We start from the raw sequence: 25,880 nt of genomic DNA on the forward strand, positions 1-25,880 counted from the left end.
TAGCCGGAAGAATTCCGGAAGCGACTCGAAGCGTCAAAACTTCACGAACAAAACCGTAATTGCAGCGGAGGCCACTACTTTTTGTATTAAACCACTAACTCACTACCTCTCCAGGTCTGCTTTAAAAATTGGTGAAACTTAAACCACTGTCACAAAGAGAAACAAAATGCAGCAAAATTATATATTATTGAAAACGTTTGGTAACGTTAAAAAATCCGAAATATTTAAAGTTGTGAAAAAAACTGACAGTCTGAAAAACTTGACATGGTTATCAATTGCCCTCAAATAAATCATGATTCTAATCTGAAAAATATCGCGAAAGCAGACGGCAGACAATAATCTTGGAAACTAAGTTAAATCTTTTCAAAAAAGAAAGCTCAAATTTAAGAATCAGTAAACACCTATAATTACACTTCTAATCACTGCAATTAAGAAAAAAACAACACACACTTGTTCCTTGTTGTACATATGCTAGTAGGTACAATGTAAGGAACACTGAAACAAAAAGACATGATTTTTGAAAATTAAAATTCAATTTAAAAAATTCAAGAAAAACGAATACATTTCATTGTTCAGCATTCAAGACATAGAAAAGATAACTAGTCATCCGATACAAAGGTCTATCTTCCTGAAGAGAACAAAAAATAGGAAAAATCAGAATTCATAAATACGAAACATTGAAACATTTTGCAAAAAATTGTCAAAAACTTTTAAGACTGCATTTATGAAAATTTTTAACTGTTTTTCAAAAACTTAATGCCAAAAAATTATTGAATTTTTATTGAAACGAAATTAGTGTCCCTCATGTTGCACAAAAAGACTATCTCTAGCAACTACAACCAGAATACAAACAAATAAACTGACAAAATCGGAAAAAAACTACCAAAATCGGATTAGCATATGTATAATTTTATAAAACAAAATTACATCGAGCTAGAAAGAGGCGTTGAGTATCTGAATTATCAAAGAGAAGTTTCCATATTAACTGATTTTTGACAAAAAGACGGTTAAAAGATCCAAAAATGAAGAAATTAATAGAAAAAAAGCCAAAAATTAACTAAGAATCAAGAAATATGTGCCAATTTTCAATTTGAAACGCATTTTGAGGCTGTGCAAAACACTGCGGCATCAATTTCCGAGGTTGACTTTTCAAAATATTATCGAATGAAATTTATTTCTACAAGAAACCAAATTAAAAGCAAAAAATTGGGCCACTTAGACGGAAAAACGGCTAAATACGGTTATCTATATGTGCCATTCAGTCGAAAACTACTTTTCAAAGTCAAAAAGTCATTAACTAAACGCAGCGATCAAAAAACGCATGATCAAAAAACTTCTCTCGCTTAGCGAAAATCTGTTCACCAAGACAGCTTTTCTCACTTTCGCTTTTAGGTCAAAATGCCGCGTGACCAAATCTACTTCCTGTAAAAAAAAAAGACCGAGAGAAAACCAATACTCCTCTTCGAATCGTAAAAAAAACCAAGAGCACCGCAATATAGCTTCGCTCAGCTTACAGCTTCGCAGCTATAAAAATAGTCACGCAAAAAGATAGGTTTACAATAATTGCTTCAAACATCATTTGAGCACAATTAAAAATGTGCGAACAGTTCAAAAACCAGTTCAAAAACGACAGGGCCCAATACAATAGTAACAAATTCTTTATTGTATCGTAAAAAAAATCAGTAGTTAAAAAAAACCAAGAGAAGGTCAATAATAGCTCCGCTATCGCTATCTTAGCTATTACAGCTGAACTCCTTACCTCAAGAGTGTTCAGGTTGTTATCGTAGCTCTTCATGCTCTGAATATGCTCATTGAAGGCCGCAATCATCGAGTGATTCCTCGGGTTCTGCTGAACCTGGTTGTTCTTATACGGGAATTGGGCTCTCAATTTCTGTAGGGCAAACTTAGTCTGTGCATACTTCTGCAAATAATCACGATACTGGGCAGTTTGAGTGGTTTCGATTCCGTAAGTGAAGATACGCATGTCTGTGCTCCTTGGAAGGAGTCCTGCTTTGTAGGCCAGTTCTAAATGGTGCATTTGTTGTTGCTGTTTGAGAGCATTGGCTTTCTGGTGTTGCTGCATCATCATTGAGATGTTACCGGATGATGAGTTCGCTCCAGTCGCTCCTGCATTCATCATCATATTGGAACAAGGCGCTGCACCCCTGTTGCCTAGAATGTCAAAACAAACTGCTGAACAACAATAACAAGGATTCAGAAATTAATTATACTCTCAGGAAACATTATAACATTCTCCGGTTAGATATCTCTAACTAATTTTTGTTTAAGAGATATTTCTCAGCAGCTCAAATCTATCATCACATGCGACGCACTCTCACCGTTATTAGAGTTGAGATGCAAGGACTGTTTCCTTTTCAACTATCACGTTTCTTTCGTTAACTAAGACATAAAAGTGCTCATAGCATATCTTAATTAACGGAAAGATTAAAAAAAAGAGGCTCGCATGATTCTGCGCGTGGCACAGAATGTTCCGACAACCATATTTGCAGGCATACAAGGCATCATATCGCACTATCTGAAGTGATATTGTAGAAATGTTTGCCTTGTCAATAAATTTTTAGCATGCTTCTGCAAAAAAAAATGGCAACTGTTTTATAATTCAAGTTTCAAAAAAAGGATGAGAAGAAAATGATGAGTTTTCAGAGAAAACAAAAATCCCCGGGCAGCCCTCCATCAAAAAATAATTATTTAATTGCGAAATCTAACAAAATTAGAAAGTTAGAAAATTTAAATTAGAAGGGAACAAACTACAATAGCATATAGACAAAATGTATGTGAGGTTTAATCAGAACAGTTACAGAAAGGTCGAGAACAGTATTTACAAAACTGGTGGCAAAAATTAGTTCAATCGGTACCAGTTAAGAAAAAGAACGAATTTAAAAAGGAGATGAGAGAAGGTTGGGTACAGCGAAGGGTTTGCTACAAACCAGCAATTAACTTAAAGTGAGATAAAAATTATCAGAACGTAAAACAAATCTAAAAGAAAATCAAATAAAGGAGTATCAACTTAAAAGCCTCCCTTCCTCGACAACCGCCCCCATGGAAGCCTCGACCGGCTGCGGTCGTTGGAGCGAGCGGGAACCGCGCAGGCAGAGCACGGAGCTCCGGAGTAGCGCAAAGCTGATTTTCGTTCGGATAAACGTGATGATGTTGGCGTAGGAGTCGTCGTTCTTTATGCTCAGTTTGCTGGCAACTTGCTTTATCACCCGAGTTGCTGAAGGTCCTGCTCCTCCTGTGCAAAAAAAATCAACGGACTGAAAGTGCCCTTCTCAACATTTATAACTCGAGGCTCGTATTTCAATTTTTTGATATTTTCATGGTAGCTATACGCGTCTTCGATATTTTTCGGGCAGCTTTTGGCAAAGGGGATGAAGATTTTTACATCGAAAAACGTTTTTGTGAATCTGCTGTCCCAGAGGCCATTGGCTTTAATATCCAATCGTGCGTCATCTTCAGTGCTGGTACTTTTATTTGCAAAGGACTCACCTTGCAATGGCAGAAGATTAGGCTCGATTTCAACATCAAAACAAATTTCCTCAAGCAGATTGGCGAAAGAGTCACGGATGTCGTTATGTCTTTAGTGGGTATACCCGCCTCTGGGACAATGAAGGGCATGGGCAACTGTGAACGGCTCGCCACAAACACAGTTGGACGCAAGTTTGGGGGGCTCCCAACCATACCGAAGAGCAATACCATCTCGAATTCAGACTTGGACAGATTGAAGTTATACTTTTTCAATGGCATGGCATTAAGCCAACATGAAGCTCATTTTTCAGAGGCTAGATCAATTGCATACATTTTGTTTGCATTCAAACAGTTTTTAATGCTGGATTTTTTCTCAATCATTTTCACTGATTTATCTTTTCTGATCTCAACTCTTTTTAATTGTTCGGACTCGATATTTGATACGTCCCCGAGGGATAGCGGCTCTGAAATGGTTTTTGAACGTTCGTATTCGAAAATTCTATCTTCAGGGCGAATGATGTTGAGTCCACCTTCGCGTACGGGGAGTGAAAATATGTCGCGATAGGTCTCGTCATAATTTGTTACATTAGAAACAAAATTAGAAACAAAATGCGGTTGCTATCATACTACCATAAACCAGTTGTCCCAATTCTGTGTCTCATTCACTGTTTTTTCTCATCAGCTCATCCGATCTTTGTTTATAACTTTCAGACTTTTAACACATTTAAAAAATGTGGTCATTTTGATTGCCTCCCAATTAACAATTAACTGAATTTGATATCGTGAGCTCTTCGCAGGAAATTAACTGTGGTAAAAAAAACAAATCAATGGCTGTAGAAATTCCAGATAGGTAATAAAACTTTAAATCGAAACCCAACCCTAAACTTTAGAAGCAGACACACTAGAAACAAGTTTTCCTGACCGCGGTATTCAGTGAAGTGTTCTCAGTTCAGTCCATTAATAGCTATGAGATTTTGTTTTACGAATGCAGCATTACTATAAATTACAGCAAAAAGACTTTTATCTATTACTATAAACAACAGTGGTTATAATTTCAAGAAAAAAATTAGCACTTCTGCCAATTGCTTTGCTGAGCATCGTCCATTTAAATGCGATTCTAAAACAGAACGAATAAATGAGATACGCATATCGATATCAGATTGACTTCATGCAAACTGTTCAAAAAGCGGAAAAGTAGGTACACCGAAATATCCCATTCAGAAAGAAAACCACAGCATGACAAGTCACTAATTAAAAGTCACAGAATTGACAAAATCCAATGTGTGAATATCCGGCTGATTTAAATACAAGAAAATTTGGTTCTCAATCAAAAACAAAAAATTGAGACAAAAACCAGAAAAACAAAAACTTCGTTTTATAGCCAGAAAACTCCAGAGAACCAGAAGATTCTTTTATTGATCGAACATAAGGAAGCAACGACTACATGCCTTTGACATATGAAAGTCCAATTTTAGAAAATGAAAACAAAATAACAAAAATCGATTTTTGAAAATGAGTGTCGTCAGTTTAATAAAACAACAATACATAAAAATGTTCAACAGAACTAAGTATCAGCAAACATAAAAAGCAGTGAAAAGTATTTAAGTTGTTAACCCAAGTTGTTGAATATTCAAGTTGTGATTCAAAGTAACACGCGACGAGAACTCTTCGTTGTATTTTCAATCACCCTATTCAAATTTTAAAGTCTTTAAATCTGATTTTCAGGGGCAGAACATATGGTCGGAAACAAAATTTGAAAAAAAAGTTTTCCATGAAACATCAGAAGAAATGAAATATCAAATGCAAATTTCTCGCATTACGCATTATTCAGTATAGAGTTTTTGCAACATATTTGGAGAGCTGAAATGTTGTTTCAAACAAGCATCATTACTGTACACTGAAGACGAAGCTCAAGCATTATCGTCGTCTTACCTACTTCGGTAGTGACTAAATTTTTAGCCTGACAACGAAGTTGCCAAGGGCTAACAATTGATTGCTGAACAACGTCTCTTCGAAAGCAAATTAAACATAATCAAAAATGAAACTAGCCCTTTGAAGTGAAAATGATTTCAAGCAAAGATTTGTGAAAGAAATGAACATAGCAAAACAAGTCTCGAAGAAAAAACAACAACGAACTGAAGGACACTCATCTCTAGATTTCTGACGGAAATTGATTAGATTACAGAAGCTTCTGATTTTTAATGAAGCATGTGAACATTAATAAATAGAAAAAGCGGAAAATCTAATAAAAACACGATTTTTGGTGGTGTCAAGATCATTGGGGAAAAACATGTTGGGAAGCTGATCAAACTGAGCAGCCTAGTAAAGCACACATTTATTCGATTAATAGAAGGAATGACAGTACATATTGGGACATGAAATGAGGGAGAATAGCAAATTCTAAAAAGTAGCTTTTAACATAGCCGGCAGATTGCCGGAATAGCTGCGAAAAATAGACTTGCGTGCCGTATGATAGAGATAGAAACAGATACAGATATAAGTTGAAAAAGTTATCGACGCCGCTCAAAAAGCTATGTAATAAAATTAAACGATAAATTAATAAAGCTTGATAAAATTCATTGCACAAAAGCCTTTTCATTAGGGACCCTTATTACACATATGAGTTCCTTTGACCTTAAACTAATTCAAAATATACTTGAATTTTAAAGTGCAAAAGTCATTTTATTGAGTGAGGTAAGTCACTTATGATCAAAATCTAATCACGCAAAAAAAAAAAACGTTTGCTAGAGAGAGAGAGAGAGAGAGAGAGAGATAGAGTGAGAAAGGACGTCATGCGCGCAAAAGCAGTTAGTGAGAGGAAGAAGTCATTCAGAAAATGACTTCTCAGCTTTGAGGTGTGAACAAATGTAAAACGAAAAAAGAGCGTCAGACGACGAAACAAAAAACATAGCAGGACAAGTCCTGACGTACAATTCAAAGAATTTTTATTGACTAAACAAAAAACTAGACCTAATACGCACTATTAGTGGATTGGAAAAACCGTTTAGAAAAAAATCCAATCCAAAAATCGAAAAAAAAACAGTAAAAAAAATCAAAGTCAAGTTGCCGTATGTGTACAAAAACCACTACCGAAAGCGAATTTTTGTTCAAAGACTGTTTTCTTACTTTTTCAAATTAGAGCGAAAAAATTTCACGCCGCAAAGCCACTCGCTTTTTCGCTCCACTTCCTGTTTCGGAGTGACAAAAATCACTACTCCAATTTGACTTCAAAAATCACGAAAATAAGTGAACAGATCTTAAAAAAAGACATCGCCCCAATACAATTCAAATTCTTTGAATTGTAACAAAAACCAAGAGCACCACAATAAAGCTCCGCTCAGTTAACAGCTTCGCAGCTATAAAAACATTACATTTTACAATAGTTCAAGAGAACAAAATAACCTACTCAATACGAATCAATACCTACCCAATATGAATATTGAAGATCAAAAGATTGAGTTTTGTAATTACGAGCTTGATAATAGCCAACAGAGTAGATGATGCTGGTTACAACAACTCATTTTGGTACTCTTTTACACTGGCTGCACGAGATCCGGATTTGGGAAAACAAATTTAATGTTAAGAAAACCTGATCAACTGATATGTTCCAAAAAGTTGTTCTTTATACCTGAGTTCTTTTCAAATTGCATGGTTGGGAATGCACTACAAAAAACACAAGCAGTACTTTATGGATACTGTTCATTTTTTGCATTTTGATAAAGTTATGTCTGAAGCTCATATCTTTTCTAAGTTCATTTGAAAAATCGATGAGACATCTTCTTAATTTTTGCAACATTACTCAAAAATTCGTTAAAAAAAACAACCAGAAAATTGTCGGGAAATAGCCGCCGTTGGCACACTTGACGCAAATCCGGATTGATATACAGATTATGAAAATGAAGAGATAAAAATTGAAATAATTTGTTTCAAGTGTTGAAAGTGACCCAATTTGTTGTGTAGTTTGTAAGACTCTAAATCCACAGTTAATTCAGCTTCTAAACTGAAGGCTAATAACCCTAATACTAATGCTAGCTAGCAATCGCTCTAATGAACTTTGATAAATTAATGCAATATGACTAAATGAACAGGCGTTATCTGTCTATCCTTTTTTTTCTTAATTTTGCGCCTATGACCTTGACCGTATTCTGTACGTTGCGTAATTCCATGAGTGAAAGACTTTTAAAGTAGATTGAAACCACGATTGAGTTAAGTCAGAGGTCAAAAGCGAAAGTCCTGACTTATGTTAAACCAAAAACATGATCGAAAGGTAAAACAAGGAATTAGAAAAAGGAGAGCGCCTAAATAATAGCCTCTGAAAGGCTGATGGTGGCTATTAATTAGGCCAATATGACATTTTCAAATGACTTTGTTCTGTTTCTTTCTCAAGATCTCAGATAAGTATTAAAACAAAAAGATTGGTACAGTAGATTGAGGAAACTGAGAAAACGGTTGTTGACAATTTGTCATTTTTTCTCTCAAAACGAATATTTGTATAGTTTTTGCACTCTAGACAGTGACAGCAGAGAAAAGGAAATATAACTATTGCTCTGAAATACCCTCCAAAATGCCACTAGATATTTGAAATGATCGAAACATAGCCGGCAGATTGCCGGAATAGCTGCGAAAGAATAGACCTGCGTGCCATATAATAGCGATAGAAACAGATACAGATCTAAATTGAAAAAAAATAGACGCCGCTCGAAAAACGAGGCTAAAAAACATTCAGCGATAAATTAATAAAGCTTGTTAAAATTCATTCCACAGAAGCCTCTTATTAGGAACCTTTACTGCACATATGGGTTCCTTTGACCTTAAACAAATTCAAATTAAACTTAAGTTTTAAAGTGCAAAAGTCATTTTATTGAGTGAGGTAAGTCACGTATGATCAAATTCTAATCACGCAAATAACCTAAAAACTTTCGCTTAAGCGAGTGAGAAATGACGTCACGCGCGCAAATGCCGTTAGTGAGAGGAAGAAGTCATTCAGAAAATTTGACTTTTCAGCTTTGCTGTGTGAACAAATGTAAAACGAAAAAAGAGCGTCAGACGACGAAACAAAAAAAAACCAAGAGCACCGCAATATAGCTACGCTCAGCTTACAGCTTCGCAGCTATAAAAAAGAACTAATTTTGAAAAAGGATAGAAATTTAGGTTGAATTGACATGAAACGGTGCCAAAATTTGCTTTTTTTTGTGCAAATGAGGCAATGAATTTTAGTCACAGGCGACTTTAAGAGGGCAACGTATTGCTTGGTCTGGTATTCTATCGATAAATGAGTCACTGTTTTTAAAACATTGAAAAAAGCACTAAATTTGGTCAATATTGGACAAAGTTTTAGACAAATCGACATGAATTAACGCTAAAATTTGCCCAAAAATTTTTTCCAAAAAGCAAAATTCTGAAATTTAGCAGGGCCAAGAACGAACAAAATTTCTAGCCAATCTCCGCTGTGAGAAGATGACACTGATGTTATTTTGTAGTCAGTAAATTCACAATAGGTAATCATGCATAATCCTCTACGTGAATACAATTTACAAAAGGTGAACAAAAAATCATGACTGATAGGTTTCAGACTAGTAAGTTACGGCAAATGCAGTTGAACTTCTCACGCGAATTGCTCTCAAACGACTGGCAAGCAGTAGGCTGCGTCAGTAATTAGCTGGGGCTTATGGAGTCCAGCTTAAGCTTAACTGTGGAATGGGATGTTCAAGGGGTCCAGCGTACCGGGTTAGGCGTGGAATGATGTAGGGAAAAGAGTGTAGTAACCACTAAAAAAACTGTCCCCGTCACTCTTTTATTTTATTTATTTGGAGCTTCGATGGTTTGTATATTTAGACCAGTAAAGTTCTAAGCAAGCAACTCATAGACTTAATGCACAAACGAAAAATTACATTAGAGCCCAGCAGGACTAACACAACAGCCACAAACTTCTTTGAGAGAAATTAATGAAGCGCCAACATGCAGTTGAAAAACCTCATCTCAAGTTTAAATAAATTTCAGTGAGCTAAATTTTAGATATATGTGAGCTCTCTCTCTCTTATTTTGTTAACAAGTGGCTAGTACCTTGTGATCCAAGATAGTGCTGCTGTTGTTGCTGTGAATATTTTCCGGCAGCTGCGGGGTTAGTTGCACCACTGTTGGGGAACAGACTTGAAGAGAGCTGACTACCAACGTTGGTGTCTTGGTCCAGGATTCCAGCAGACACGAAGTCCAGATTGGGTCCCGGACTGTCGGCCGGTGGGAAGCCCCCCAGATTGGGACCCAGGTTAGTGGGTCGCTGGTGTGACATAGACTGACCAGCTCCTGACTGTTGAGACAATGAGCTAGATCCACCCATCATCTGAGCACCTGAAAAGGCAACACTTAAAATTAGCACTTAAAATATTACCTGTAGTTAATTACAATTAAAGGTAGATGAACAACTTGGGGGTTTCGTGGCAGTCAAAATTTGACCAGTATTAACGAGGCGACATGCTTTTCGAGTGTTTGGTCTCTAATACATTTTTTCAGGTTATTGTTCCGACCCCTCTTGAGGGGGGGGGGGGGGGGGGGGGAACTATATACTCAAATGGGTTTTCTTTGTTCAGACAATTTTGGCCTATCGATATTATTCATCGTAGAGAGTTGAGACTGGTATCAATAGAAAGCTTGTCCAGCGTAGAATATGGAATTAAAAAGATTTTTTTTTATTTTCGTTTTTAACAGGGAGTTATCGAGGTTTAAACTTTTGAGAAAATAGAGTGAATTCCGTTGATTTTTATTCACATTTTTCGGAATTTTTGAATAAAATTTCACCAATTTTGCTAAAATTTGTTAAAATTTTTCAAGAAAGTGTTAATGATTTTATTTTTAGAGACAAAAAATGTTGTCCACTATTTTAAAATTTTTTGTCAAAAATATTTCACAAAATTCAGACTTTTTCATCAAAAACAGCACGAAACAAGTTTCTTTCGTTTACTTTGATTAAATTTGTGTACACCCAAAGGTCACTAACATAATATTTTCAGACTTAAAAAGGGGACTATTTTTGCTTCAATTTCCGGTGCGAGTGCTCTGTAATTAAAACTTTGCCGTTTTTTGCAAACTTTAATCGTTGAATATCAAAATCGCAGCATTTATTTTGATTTTTCAACTAACAAAATACCTATATCTAGGACATTAGAAAAATTTAGTGTTTATAATGGACGAACAGCATTAACAGGACTAGTTTTAGACCAATCATGGACTGCTACAATTCAAAAGAAATTCTGATTGTAATCAGATAATCAGTCGGTCTTTTTTATTAAAAAACTTCGATCTTTTTTATATTGATTAAAAAACAGAACAATTAAATCAAAGCTCACAAGTGATCGGTCCAAAAGGCTTTCTTGTCAGCTCCAGTTAATCTATCCATTTGTTTGAAAAATTATGGTCGTTGACTTCAAAATTTTGACCTATAAAAAATGGCTCAATGAAATTTGCCTCCAATATTCTTTTAATTTGGTCAACTTGTAGTTTAGTGTCAGCAATGAAAGCTTCTACTTTCTCCTGAATTCAAATTCCATTTTATTGCGGTTTTACGCCTTGGTTTTCCTGCTTTGATACTACTGGATTTCACACAATTTTTTATTTATAGATATTTGCCCATTTTTCATGTTTTCTAGATTTTTCACATTATCACGTAATTGACAGTCCATATAGCAAATTATTGGCGTTAAAAAAGTCACAATTGAAAACATTAAAATTTAAATTCTTAAAGTTATAGATTATGGTTCTTTACGGCTTCGACACTACTTTCTTGAAGAATTTATTTGACTTTTTTTAAATTTGTCTTTTACTGTCGTTTTCACTCTGCCTTTTTAGTCCTATGAAATATCCTGAAAAAGGGCCCGGTTTTATTGGCTTTTCATAGAAGAAAATATGAGCCGATATTCTGATATTAGAAGATAGCTGATGGCTTTCATGACTTTGAAAATTGTTTTCCAAAACAAAAAACTTCGCATTTTTGTTCCTTTTATTGTCTGTTTGTTGCCTAGTCTCATTAATTACCGGCAAAAAATGACATTATTGTTGCTGAGGGAAGGTGTTAAAAGGGATTTGTGTCACAAAATCTAATGTTTTAAAAGAATTCGTTATGAATTTACTGCCTTCGAAACAGTTTTTCACAAAAAAAATAATTAAGTTTCTGATTTTTTGTCATATTTGACGTTATTTTCATAGACGTAGGACATATTCTGGATAATTGCAGGTCTTAAAGGCTTCCCTGAGAAGAATAAACGAACTTAAATAATTATTTCATAATTTCATTTTGTAATTTATGGCTTTCATGTCATTGGAAATAATTTTTTTTCGAAAAACGAGTTCTATTTAATTTTGCCTTTTTTTGAATGCTTGTTACCTGGTTTCATTGAAGAGAGGTCGCATAATACATTATCGGTGTTTAAATTAGGTGCACTCAAACATATTTTGAGGGCCCCAGTATGGCTTTACGTCTTCGAAAGTGTTTTCTGGTAAGTTTTAATTGGTTTTTTGTTTGTTGTCTATCTACTCTTTTTTAACCGCATAAAGAATGAATTCAACAACAGTTCTTAATTCTCTTCTATAGAAGCATTGATAATTGTAAACCAAAAGGATATCTTATATGATTTCTAATGGATTTCATTACTTTGAAATTAGTTTTTTTTAAAAAAAGCGAGTTGTTCAACTTTTGTTTTTGTTCTCTATTGTCTAATTGTTACCAAGCTTTATAATCGACTCGTCCCATATTTTTTCTGGTGCATTACAAGTTATTTTGTTTAATTTCAGTTTTATCTGACGCTATTTTGAATTTGTTATTAAGTTTTGTTTTTTAAAACTGACAAAGTTTTTGATGTAAATCACGTTTGTTGTTGTTTTTTTATTTTGCTGTTCGTCTTGACTCGCTTTCTTACTATCAGCATATCTCATCAATCTTATGCATCATTTTTTACTCGACTGAGTTATTGGCTTTGGAGGCTATCTTTTCGTTCATACCAATTTTTTTTACTTGAACTTTTGGGTTTTTCTACCTGTTCCTCATTTGGTATGCCAAAATTGTGGATAAGCGAGGTCGGAACCTTATGCGTGATCGCAAATTACCGAGCCTCCTTGTCTAGATATAGGCTACATACAAGAAGGTTAGTCATTCGGAGACAATAATTAAATCAACAGGTTGCTCTAAAAAATCGATAACAAAATCGGCCCATTCAAAGAGCACGTTGAACAAGTCATAGTTTGCGAGGTCAAAAATATAGCTGGCAGATTGCCAGAATATAGCCGCAATAGCTTCGTAGATCTGCAGTCTCTCAAAAAACCCACGCACTTCAGTTGAAATTGAACGAATGAACAAAAATCAGATTTGAAGTGGTGGTGACGTCATATGGTCGTAAGAAAAATCTTGACGAAATAAAAAAATTGGAGGGGAAGTCCTGACGTAAAAATCAAGAATTATTATTGATTAAGCAAAAAACTGGACGTAGAACGGACTGAGAGAATTGGAAAAACCATTTCCAAAAAAAATCGGACAAGAAACAAAAAAACAGAAAATCATTATAAAAATGCCTCAAGTACAAGACACCACTAGCGAGAAATCAAAACTTGGTTCAGACAAAAAATAGGCCTAAAATGAACTATGAATAAATTGAAAAAAAAACCAATTAGAAAAAAATCCGATTGCAAAAATTGAAAAAAAAACTGTAAAAATCAAAGTGAAATGGCCGCATGTGAACAAAAAACAAGCAGCGAGAAAGCGAATTTTTGTTCCAACACCGTTTTCTCATTCTACTTTGAAACTAGAGCAAAAAAATTTCACGCCGCCAAACCACTTGCTTTTTCGCTCCATTTCCTGTTTCGGCGTGACTAAACATACTACAATTTGACTTCAAAAATCATGAAAATGTGTGAACAGATAATAGCCGGAAGAAATCCGGAAGCGACTCGAATCTTCAAAAATTCATAAAAAGCTTAATTGCAGCTGAAATCATTACTGTTTGTATTAAACCAATAACTCATTACCTCCCCAGGTCTGATCTAATAATTGTTGAAATTTAAACCACTGTCACCAAGAGAAACAAAAAGCAGCAAAATTTTATAGTATTGAAAACGTTTGGTAACGTTAAAAAAGTCCGAAATAATTAGGATGGTCAAAATACTGACAGGCTGAAAAAGCTGACAGGGCTATCAATTGCATTCAAAAAATTCATGATTCTACTCAAATATAACTCAGCAAACGGCAGATATAATTCCTATAAACTAAGATAAATTTAACAAAAATGCTCAAAAATTAAGAATCAGAAAACCCCTGCAATTAGATTTCTAATCAACGAATTTCAGACAAAAACAACAAATACTTCTTCTTTGTTGTATATATGCTAGACAACATGCTTTCATACTAATTCAAAAATAAATTAATCATAGAAAAGACATAAGTAACAGAATAATATTCAAAGGAAAAAAATCGTTTTAAAGCAATACCCAAGCCGTAAGAAAAATAAAATAAATAGTAATAATTTGAAATTTTGGAGAACGCTTTCTATCACACTCTGAGAACTGCCTCATGTTGAGTGAAATCAAGTGCAAGCTAAAAAACAAGTAAAATTAAGAAAAAGCTGAAATCATTCAATTTTTAACAACTGAAAAACCAATATAAGTATAGGTACCAGGACAGAGCTAGAAGGATACAAAAGAGAATGTGAAGAAAACGGACAAAGTAACGAACACCGCAGTAAAGACTAATTCTTGATTTTTGAAAGTTAAAATCGAATAACAAAATCAAGAAAAACGAATACATTTCATTGTTCAGCATACGAGACATAGAAAAGAGAACAAGTCATCCGAGACAAAGATCCATCTTTCTGAACAGAAAAAAAGCAGAATTCAAGCAAACGAAAGATTGAAACATTTTGCAAAAAAATGATAAAAATTTTAAAGAATGATAAAAATGATAAAAATTTTAAAACATTTATAAAAAAATTTTAACTGTTTTTCAAAAACTTAAAGCTAGAAAATGATTGAATTTTTATTGAAAAGGAATTAAAGTCCCTCATGTTGCACAAAAAGATTTTCTAGTAATTAAAACCAAAAACCAGACAAAACGGACAAAAATTGGAAAAAAACTACCAAAATCGGATTAGCATATGTATAATTTTATGAAACAAAATTAAATCGAGGTAGAAAGAGGCATTGAGTATATGAATTGTTGAAGTGAAGTTACCCTATTAACTCATGTTTGACAAAAAGACGGCAAAAAGATCCAAAAATGAAGAAATTAATAGAAAGAAAAAGGCAAAAAGAAATATGTGCCAATTTTGAACTTGAAATGCATTTTCAGGCTCTGTGAAACACTGTGTTACCAATTTCCGAGGCTTAGACTTCAATATAGCATCGAATAAAAATCATTGCTGCAAAAAACCAAATTAAAAGCAAAAAAACGGCCACTTAGACGCAAAAAACGGTTATCTATATGTGCCATTCAGTCAAAAACTAATTTTCAAAGTCAAAAAGTCATTCACTAAAAGCAGCGCATGATCAAAAAACTTCACTCACGCAGAAAAAACTAGTTCACAGGGCAATTTATCTCACTTTTGCTTCTTGGTCAAAACAGCGCCTGAACGAATAGTACTTCCGGTAAAAAAAACCTTAAGAAAACCAATACTCCTCATCGAGTCGTAAAAAAAAGACAGCGCCCCAATACAATTCAAATTCTTTGAATTGTAAAACATACCCGGAAGATTGCCGGAAAATAGCCGCCGTTGATTCCAGTAAGCATGATTGGGATTGAAATAACAGAAGATATTGAAAAAAAAAATTCTGTACAAAAACATTTTTTTAAGTCCGATTTATTTTGATGGCATTTCGTAGTTGAACATACTTCTGTTTCGTAGAGAGAGGCTACAGGGGCTACTATCAATAACAATAAGCATTAGAGAGAGGTAACTAATACTTATAGGAACGACGTTCAAATAGCGGGCATCTAAAATTGGGCTTTATGGGTTTATCCCGTTTCTATTTCTGACATCCATTTTTGTACTAACTCTGTTCATTTTGAATTGCTTTGCTGAGCAACTGATGTTCAAATTCACTTTTAGCAGAATAAGAGAAGAGAGAAACTAGCCTAGAGAAGTCAAAAAGATTTCACGCAAAATGTTGAAAAGGCGGCAAAATGAGGTAAAGCGAAACATTTTTTTGTTCGACGAAGTAAAAAAACATAGCAGGACAAGTCCTGACGTACAATTCAAAGAACTTTCATTGACTAAACAGAAAACTAGACCAAGAACGGACTATGAATGGATTGGGAAAACCATTTAGAAAGTCCGATCCAAAAAATTGAAAAAACACTAAAAATCAAAGTGAAATTGCCGCATGTGAACAAAAAGCCACTAGCGAGAAAGCGAATTTTTGTTCAAACCCCGTTTTCTCACTCTACTTTAAATTTAGAGCGAAAAAATTTCACGCCGCAAAACCACTCGCGTTTTCGCTCCACTTCCTGTTTCGGCGTGACCAAAATCACTACTCCAATTTGACTTCAAAAATCATGAAAATGTGTGAACAGATCTTAAAAACATAGCCGGCAGATTGCCGGAATAGCTGCGAAATAGACTTGCGTGCCGTAAAATACAGATGGAAAAAGATACAGAAGTGAGTTGATAATAGTTATCGCCGCCGCCTATAAAACTTACAAGATTATTTCAAAAGAGGTTGTTTTTGGGTGCAAAAAATTCTCCCTGTCGCGTCTCGAACCGGCGAACCGGATTAACAGCCAGTCGCCTTAACCACTCGGCTGTCGGACCATACAATCTGTTTTCTTACAATCAACTTTGTTTTAGGAACAGATTCTGTTTCTGAATAACCGCAATTTAGGTCACGCAGAAAGCGTGAAATCAAGCGCGAAAAAGCCATTTAAGCAGTGACGAGACAGAATGTTCTAGAACAAATGTAAAACGAAAATGAAGCGTCAGACGACGAAACAAAAAAAAACCAAGAGCACCGCAATATAGCTACGCTCAGCTTACAGCTTCGCAGCTATAAAAAAAAGACAGCGCCCCAATACAATTCAAATTCTTTGAATTGTAAAAAAAATAGGAGCGCTATAATAGCCGGCTGAGAAGATGAGGGCGGCTATTAAAAACCAAGAGAAGGCCAATGATAGCCCGAGCTATCGCTGTGCTGCTATTAATAAAGAGGTCTAAAATGTGGTCAACAAAATATTCCGTCAGCAAAGTCCCCAAATTTTTACTACAGAGAGCCTTTAAAACTGTACTGTAGGCTTTCGGAACCATATAGGAAATCATTTAGCAGAATTTGTCGCTGAAAGACAGCCAAATCGTATGCTAATAACCTTGGCTTCCACTGAGAGTCGTAGGCAGTTTGGACATGGAACTGTTCTGCATGGCACTGTTGACTTTGAAGAGCTCATCATTGACAGCGTCCAATGGACTTGGCGATGGTACCCTGGAACTATGATGACTAGGCTGTTGCTGCTGTTGTTGTTGCTGAGAGGTGACAACATTGCCTCCTGCTGAGCCTGCGCCTGGGGCAGGTGGTCCTCTGATTGCGCTCTCTGATATGAGAGATCCTTTGTCTGAGTTGTCGAGGTTCCACATGTCCGAGGAGAGTCCTCGAGAGACTGAGGAATCACCCCAGGAGTCTCCGCTACCTCCGTTGTCTGCAGACTAAAGTCAACAAAAATTGAAAGCAAAAGCAAAAGGATGCAATTATGAAACTCATACTCAAGTCCACTTTGCGGTGACTAAAATCCACCTTCTCAAAAAGCTCCTCGGTCCATCATTTGGTAAGTGAAGAAAAAAATAAGATCTATAATTGAGTGTTCATACTTTATAATGGTAATCTATAAATTGTAATGGTTATATCTCACTTCTTCTTAGTCCATAAACTATAATTAGCGCAAGAACACGTTTTATTTTGTGTCACACCGACTCATGAAAACTATTTTGTTCATGATGTGTGTGTGTGGGGGGATCTTTGAGCCTCTATGGTCTTAATGGATTCTTCATTAGAGTGAGAAAAGATAAGTGGACTTAATAAAATGCCATCAAAAATTATCCCAGTGAAAAGTTCATTTGATTTTGAGCATTATTATTCCAAATATTATTATCACTTAATTTCTTAAGCTTCCTGCATTCTTAAATTGTAGCATTTCTCAACTGAAAACTTTTAAATGAGATAAAATTCCGTTAAATTATCAGTTATTAGTTAGAGTTGAGTTAAGCTTAAAGCTCAAGAGGTATCATTTAGAGTTCTCTATCATAAATGTACTACACACTTTACTCCAAACAGCACTGGATGAACTGGGGAGAGTGGGGAGGGGGGCAGTGGTGATGGCAGCCGCAATCTCTCCAGCAGCTGCTGCAGTGTCCAGGGGCCATGCTCCAGATCCACCAACACCACCTACAATAATCACATACTACTCATCACGTTGTCTCATTTCTGACCAATCATTAACATTAGATATTTGATTTGATGCAAGTTTAAGTGACTCCGATTAAGTCACCGAGAAAATCTGGAACAGTATATACGAACATAGCTGGCAGATTGCCAGAAAATAGCCGCAATAGATTCGTAGATCGGCAGTCTAAAAAAACAGTAGAAAAGACAGACCAAAAAAATTCGTCTTTTCATTGAAGGCTGATCTGTTATATTTTGATTAAAAATCTGTATAAGTTATTGCTGCCTCTATTAGCTAATCTCAAATAACCTTCATTTAGAGTGATACACACCCATTTGACCTTATCTCTTTGAATTAAACTAAATAAAAGTCAATTTCAAAGTGAGGAAGTCATTTTTGAGAGTGAGGTAAGTCAAGTGTGACCAAAAATTTAATCACGCGCATGAACAAAAAAACTCGCTCCACTAAGAGCGAAAAATGACGTCACACATGCAATTGAGTTGAAATTGCATGAACGAATGAACAAAAAATGGCTGTGACGTCATATGGTCGTAACAAAAATCATGACGACGAAATAAAAAAAAACCAAGAGAAGGCCAATAATAGCCTCGGCTATCGCTGTGCGGCTATTAAAAACATGGCAGTGAATAATCCGGCATTGCAGAGATCTGGTATTTTAAAACTAGCACGGGCTGGAATCACCGAGAGATGGAATCTGATGGAATCACCGAGAGATCCTGGCATTTGTCAAGATCCTCGTATCGGTTCGATATGACAGTCAGAATTTGAAACACGAACATTGCAAATTAGAGGTACAACCTTTAAACTATCGAATAGAAAACTTACCCATTTGACCATTGCCATTTCCGTTTGCATTGTTCGATACGTTTGTTGCGTTATTAGCACCATTTGCGACTTTGTCGTTCGAGGGGTTGGAGCCGGGAGCAGCTCCGATCACCGAGGAAGGCGAGTTCAATGGCTTTTCCCATGCGTTGGGGGAGGGCATCGGATTCCCTCCTCCTAACCCACCAACTGAGGGTTGTGACTGCTGCTGCTGACTACCGCCCCCTACGCTCACAGACACGGGCGCATTTGGCTGCAACTGGTTTTGGCCATTGCCGGACTGCAAATGAGGAGCCAACAGTGCAGAGCCAGGAGCCGAGTTAGAATGCATGGGTTGTGTCAACGAGGACTCATAACCTGAAAAGCCCAAAGATGCCATTCTAATTCAATTTGAGTTGCACAAACTCAAGGAGCTGCACAAACGTAGGACGAAGCGAATCAATCGGGGAATGTGATCGACGATTTACACTATAATTCGAAACTATAATAATTCTATACATAAGATCAACAGATCAGACCATTTTTCTAACTGAAATTTGTTGTCTTATTTTTTTTAAAAAAACTTAAAACTGGTTCATTCACGTCCAGTGACACACCCCCTCAATACAACCTCTTACCCTCTATTAATTATTTCAATTTCAACTGCACTACTCTTGCAATATATTGTGCAAATGTAAATAAAACAACCAACTAACGTCAACTAATAAATCAACGTACCATTACAGAACATCGAATGTCACTACAGACTCTCTTTCCATTAATAAGATTGATCATTTCGACAAAGAATAAGTATCAATACAAACTTGGTTAGGAAAATAAACTATTCATTTTAAATTTTTCAGCCGCAGAAAATGGAACAGAGCAAATACCTTGGGGCGAGTTCCAGGCAGGTCCTGCAGACTGTTTACCCCAAGCCGAAGTTCCTCCATCATCAGCCGCCAGCTGTCCGCTGTTGTTTCTGTTCATACCTCCACCCATCACACTGCGCATTTCATTACTTTGAGGAGATCCCCAACCGTCGCCAGCTTTCGAGGTGGGTGACACCAGTGACACTGCCGAGTTATTAACGGACTTTGACATCACAGGGAAGCTACTGGGGTCATTTAAAGTAGGCGATTCCGGATTGTCAGAGTGGGTTTTGTCAGACGAGATACTTTCAGATCTGTTGAATACGTTCATAGTTTCATCCCAAAGAGTTTCCTGATTAACAGTCATTTTGCCCCATCCTTCGTGGCAATTTATCAATCGCTCCAATAGCATTCGTTTCTCACTGTCGCTCATTTCCTCTACACTTTGGAAGGAAGGGATCTTGAGCTTTCCACCCATATTTTTGTCCTCGGGGTGACCTCGAGATTGCAAGAACACAGCCCACAGTCTTGTTCCCTTTGGATCGGAATCCGGATCTTTGTCTTTGGTCTCAGTCGGTTCCCAGATCCCGATGTTTGTGAACGAATCACCCTGGGAGTCTGAGTTTCCTGTTGCAGAACCCGACTGTCCTTGACTGATGGTTGAGACAGGTGTCTGTGATGGCATTGGTCGAACGTTGCCAGAGCTAGGAGTCTCACTGGAGTTTGACTCTCCGCCCATTCCGGGAATGTTCCAGATATTGCTTGGGTTGACCTTGGATTGCGATGAGGAATTGCCTCCTCCTGATTGCGAGTACCCTCCACCATTGCCACCTTGACTCGGTGGTCCACCACTTTCGGAGCCCCACGCAGCTCCAATTGGCCTGGGTGCTGATCCGGGCACTGGGTTGAATCTGTTGGATTGGTTGCCACTTCCCGAGTTCATGGAGCGATCCCATCCACCCATTTGCCTACCATTATCTAAATTCACAGAAGACATAAATAGCAAGTAGCTTTTGGGGCCTTCTCAGTTATGACAATGTCAAAAATTACGCAATAAACATTTTCAGAACATAGCCGGCAGATTGCCGGAATAGCTGCGAAAGGATAGACTTGCGTGCCGTATAATAGAGATAGAAACAGATACAAGTTTAAAAAAGTTATCGACGCCGCTGATCAAAAAGCTATGTAAAAACATTCAGACATTAAATTAATAAAGATTGTTAAAATTCATTTGGCAGAAGCTTTTTCAGGACCTTTATTACACATATGCGATCTTTTGACCTTAAACTAATTCAAATTAATCTTAAGTTTTAAAAAGCAAGTCATTTTATTGAGTAAGGTAAGCCACGTATGATCAAAATCTAATCACGAAAATGAGCTAAAAACGTTGGCTAAAGATAGTGAGAAATGACGTCAAGCGCACAAATTCCGTTCAGTGAGACGAATCCAACCGTTAGTCGTTCAGAAAATTTGACCTTTTCAGCTTTGCTTTGTGTGAACCAATGTAAAACGGAGAAGACCGTCAGACGACGAAAATCAAGCCGGAAGAATTCCGGAACCGTCTCGAAGTAGAAAGTGGACCATCGTCGGTAATACAATGCACATTCTACATAATTGTACTTAGCATTTTGAAAAAACAGGAAAAACATGAGAAAACTAACTGACAAAAACTGACAAACAATTTGATTTTTATTTGTTGCCACTCCAAAAAAACTGTTGGCAGAACTCCCATAATAGAGATAGTTCGTAACAATAAACAATTGGCAGAAAATCTCACAAAATGGGTTCATAAAGAGAAACTCCAGGAAAGGACGGACAAAACCGAAAAGAAAGATTCTCTAAAAAATTTCTTAAAATGCTAAATACAATCTCTGAACCTTTAATCTGCAAAAATATTAATTACATATACTTGTACTTTAGTCGCTGACCCAATAGTCGACGTCAAAATAATAAACATAAACCGACAAATGTCGGAAGAATTGCTCTTGAACGACAGGCGAGGCAATTTAATTCAGTCTTTAGCCTAAATCAATTTTTCTTTCTAGGCGCGAAAAACCTTGCCCCTAACGGGATTCGAACCACTGACCTCCCGATCCACAGGCAACCGCACTAACCACGTCGCTATAAGTCACTTGTTTAGCAATAGAGATCACTCAAAAATGATGAAAGAAAGCGTAAAGTCACTTGAGAAGTCAAAGAATGTTCTAGAAGAAAAGTGCAAAATTGTCAAGCAAAAAATTGGCATAAAAAAGACACAGAAGTTTACAATAATTGCTATGAACTTCGTTCAAGAGCAATTAAACAACAATTATAATATGAACAGAGCAAAAAGCTTAAAAAATTATAAAATGGTTTAAATTTATTTAAGCGAGAAGTGCCATAATTAGATTTCAAAATTCTTCCCAGCCAGTCTAGTGAAGTTTCACCTCAACGTAGCATTAACTATCGAATAAATAGTAAGTACGAGGTGAGCGACACAAATTACAGCGAGAGGCGTAAGATCAGAAGAAAATGGCGAAAACCATTAAAAACACAAAAATCGACAAAAATTTGCACGAATTCAGCCAATCTTCTTCAGAAACATTTTGAATTATTGTCAATCAAAATGAAAAAACCACACAAGCTCATAGAAAAACTAATTTCAATCATATAACTCCAAAAAAGCTATCAAAAATGAAGGAAACAAAATTGCTAGAAGTGTCAAAACTTGTAAAAAGGTATAAATAAATAAATGGAAACTGAGTCTGAATGTGTAATAGTTAAGATCGTCGAGAATTCTTGAAATTCGTTCAAGAGCAATTAAACAACAATTATAATATGAACAGAGCAAAAAGCTTAAAAAATTATAAAATGGTTTAAATTTATTTAAGCGAGAAGTGCCATAATTAGATTTCAAAATTCTTCCCAGCCAGTCTAGTGAAGTTTCACCTCAACGTAGCATTAACTATCGAATAAATAGTAAGTACGAAGTGAGCGACACAAATTACAGCGAGAGGCGTAAGATCAGAAGAAAATGGCGAAAACCATTAAAAACACAAAAATCGACAAAAATTTGCACGAATTCAGCCAATCTTCTTCAGAAACATTTTGAATTATTGTCAATCAAAATGAAAAAACCACACAAGCTCATAGAAAAACTAATTTCAATCATATAACTCCAAAAAAGCTATCAAAAATGAAGGACACAAAAATGCTAGAAGTGTCAAAACTTGTAAAAAGGTATAAATAAATAGCTGGAAACTGAGTCTGAATGTGTAATAGTTAAGATCGTCGAGAATTCTTGAACTTCGTTCAAGAGCAATTAAACAACAATTATAATATGAACAGAGCAAAAAGCATAAAAAATTATAAAATAGTTTAAATTTATTTAAGCGAGAAGTGCCATAATTAGATTTCAAAATTCTTCCCAGCCAGTCTAGTGAAGTTTCACCTCAACGTAGCATTAACTATCGAATAAATAGTAAGTACGAAGTGAGCGACACAAATTACAGCGAGAGGCGTAAGATCAGAAGAAAAAGGCGAAAACCATTAAAAACACAAAAATCGACAAAAAATTGCACGAATTCAGCCAATCTTCTTCAGAAACATTGAATTATTGTCAATCAAAATGAAAAAACCACACAAGCTCATAGAAAAACTAATTTCAATCATAACTCCAAAAAAGCTATCAAAACTGAAGAACAAAAAATTGCTAGAAGTGTCAAAACTTGTGAAAAGGTATAAATAAATAGCTGGAAACTGAGTCTGAATGTGTAATAGTTAAGATCGTCGAGAATTCTTACATTCACAAAACTAGTTTAGATAATTGTGAGAAACGCTTCTTATTATCGCTCGCTCATCAGAAAAAATTGGAGCTAAATGCATTGAAAATGCATCAAAAAATCCCTCGCGTTGCAAAAAATTTTTCCACGCCTACTTTTCTTACTCTCTCTTTCTCTCTCTCTCTCTCTCACTGTCTAAAAATGATATGAACAGAAAACTCTTCAATTCGCACAGCCGTCTAACCTAAACACTTACTTTTCACATGCGGTATTGTCCTTTACATCCTGTTTCAAATACATTTCAAAAAATTATCGGTCAGAAAAAAATATTTAGCAATCACTGCCCACAATATTACACAGCCACCCTTCTGTCTAAATAAAAAGTGAAAAAAAGATTACCAAGATTTGAAAACTTAAAAAAAATCTGAAAAAACTAAATTTAAAAAAAATTTTAAATTGTATTTGAGAAACAATTATTCAACAAACAGATCAAACATCAAAAATTACACCAGTTTTTAATAACGTAAAAATAAACCAATGGCTGTGCACAGAAGGACTGACTGTATAGTTTAAGTACAATTTCATTAAAACAAAGAAGACCCCAGGTTCAAAAATTTCTTCAAAGCACGAATTACCAAACGAACGTTGCCATATACACTGATTTTCAAAAAATTCCCCTCAAACATCCAAACATAACCCACAAACGTCGAACTCAATTACTCTCAAACGACCTTCTAGCGGATGGCTTTATGAGTAGCTAGCTACGATTTACTGAGGCTAGCTATAACTTAATTGAATGGGTGTGAAGTCAGCGCAGCGGTGGGGATTGTGAGAGTCAACCTCTAACAACCACCCTCCACACCCATAACTATGAGTCTCCAAAACATTTTCTATGAATCGCATACTTTGATACTAGAGAGCTAAAGGACTCTATGAGAACTTAATGTCCTCTGGTCGCTACCTATTTATCCCATTTTGAAGATGAAAAGTCAAATGGATCAGACGAAAAATCCGTCAAGTGAAAAATCGCATAACAAAGACCAACAGGACTAATATAATTGCTACAAACTTCGTTTGAGAGCAATTAAAAGAATTAATGAAAAAAATTAACTTTAAAATTCAGAAATATGTACAGTAAATTATCATTACAGAAATTGATCTAAACATTAGCTTTCTTTGCGGTAATTTTGCACGCTTCTGACTTGACCGGAAATTCATTATTATAAAGTATTTTTATTAAGATTCTTCTCGCACGAATAGATTTTTGTCGCGCGAGTAACAATCTGTTCCTGGCAATTTTTCTCTCTTTCGCTTTTAGGTCAAAATGATGCATGGAACAAAAGTATTTCCTGTAAAAATTTTAAAAAAAGGACCGATAGAAAACCAATACTGCTCTTCGAGTAGTAAAAAAAAACCAAGATCAGCGCAATATAGCTCCGCTCAGCTTACAGCTTCGCATCTATAATAAAGGTATGATTGTTATTCAAAACCTATGTAATCATGATATGCATTGTAGGAAACAAAAATACAAAACTGATTCACCGAATTTGAACTTGATTAACAGGCTTCTTTAGTTCTCAATCTGGCTGCGTTTATGCTATTATTGTTCCAATCACAATTGGGGTTGAATTTTATGCCAGTGATACCCTTTTTTGAAGTCTCTTGTGGCCGATTTTTTGCGCAGTTTTTAAAAAACCTGATTTGGTCTGGTGAATTCGGATTTGAAGATAAACAGGGTTTCATTTTTCTTCTGATTTTTCGTGTAAAATTGGGCACACTTCACGCAGAATTAAATTTATTTCACAACAAATCAATAATTTAAAATGCGTTTCTGTGCGTGTAAATGTACGTCCACAAATGTGAGTGTATATGAGCTCGCATGTCTTAGCGTTGAGTGTATGCACTCGAGTGTGTGTATGTGATTGTGTGTGTGTGTGTGTGTGTGTGTGTGTGGGGGGGGGGGGGGTGCTTGCGCATGTATTTGTGTGTGTGTGAGAGAGAGCGACATACACACAGAGATACGATGACATACACATGACTGCTTAATTTCGTTAAATGCTGCACTAGATTTACGGAGCGTAGCGTTAATTAGCCTCCATTTAGTTTTCAACAGTTCATACAATTTGAAATTTCTTGGTGCTGTCTTTCTTAAGATATGTGCACAATTTCAATTTCCGATGTCAATGAGAACTTAAAAATGAGCGATGATTTTTGTCAGACCGAAGTAGTAAAAGCGAGAAACGTCTAATCGTTTTAAAGTGTAACTTTCTCTAATCTGCTAAAGTGAAATAATTAAAAGGTATCTGAAAAACTTTCAGTTTTCAAGATTTTTTTACTGCCAGTGGATTTTCAAAGTCTTTTAGTAGGCAAATACAGGTCTAGTTTTTGTCTATGGTTGTCATCGAAAATGATATTAACAATAAAGAAACACTAAAAAAAATAGTAAATTTCATGAATTTTTTGCCCATATTTTGCTTTTGACCTCTAGTGTTTCACAAAAAGCTCGTGTCACCTTTATTTTCTATTCTTTGGCTGTTCACG

At 35.8% G+C, this 25,880-nt stretch overlaps 1 protein-coding gene across 2 annotated transcripts in view; it reads right to left on the reverse strand.

The window, feature by feature from the left end:
* Nucleotides 1–25,880, reverse strand: part of LOC142339252 (uncharacterized) — a 65,224-nt gene that overhangs the window by 25,247 nt on the left and 14,097 nt on the right. For both annotated transcript variants that reach the window (XM_075389123.1, XM_075389124.1), the window contains exons 3-8: nucleotides 19,600–20,556; nucleotides 18,734–19,087; nucleotides 17,765–17,889; nucleotides 16,820–17,153; nucleotides 9,550–9,834; nucleotides 1,760–2,172 (exon numbers count right to left, since the gene is read on the reverse strand). In XM_075389123.1, the coding sequence (XP_075245238.1) occupies nucleotides 1,760–2,172; nucleotides 9,550–9,834; nucleotides 16,820–17,153; nucleotides 17,765–17,889; nucleotides 18,734–19,087; nucleotides 19,600–20,556 (2,468 nt within the window). The remainder of the gene's footprint in view (nucleotides 1–1,759; nucleotides 2,173–9,549; nucleotides 9,835–16,819; nucleotides 17,154–17,764; nucleotides 17,890–18,733; nucleotides 19,088–19,599; nucleotides 20,557–25,880) is intronic.

Source organism: Convolutriloba macropyga, chromosome 5, assembly GCF_964194025.1.
Source record: "Convolutriloba macropyga chromosome 5, txConMacr16.3, whole genome shotgun sequence".
Lineage (NCBI taxonomy): Eukaryota > Metazoa > Xenacoelomorpha > Acoela > Convolutidae > Convolutriloba > Convolutriloba macropyga.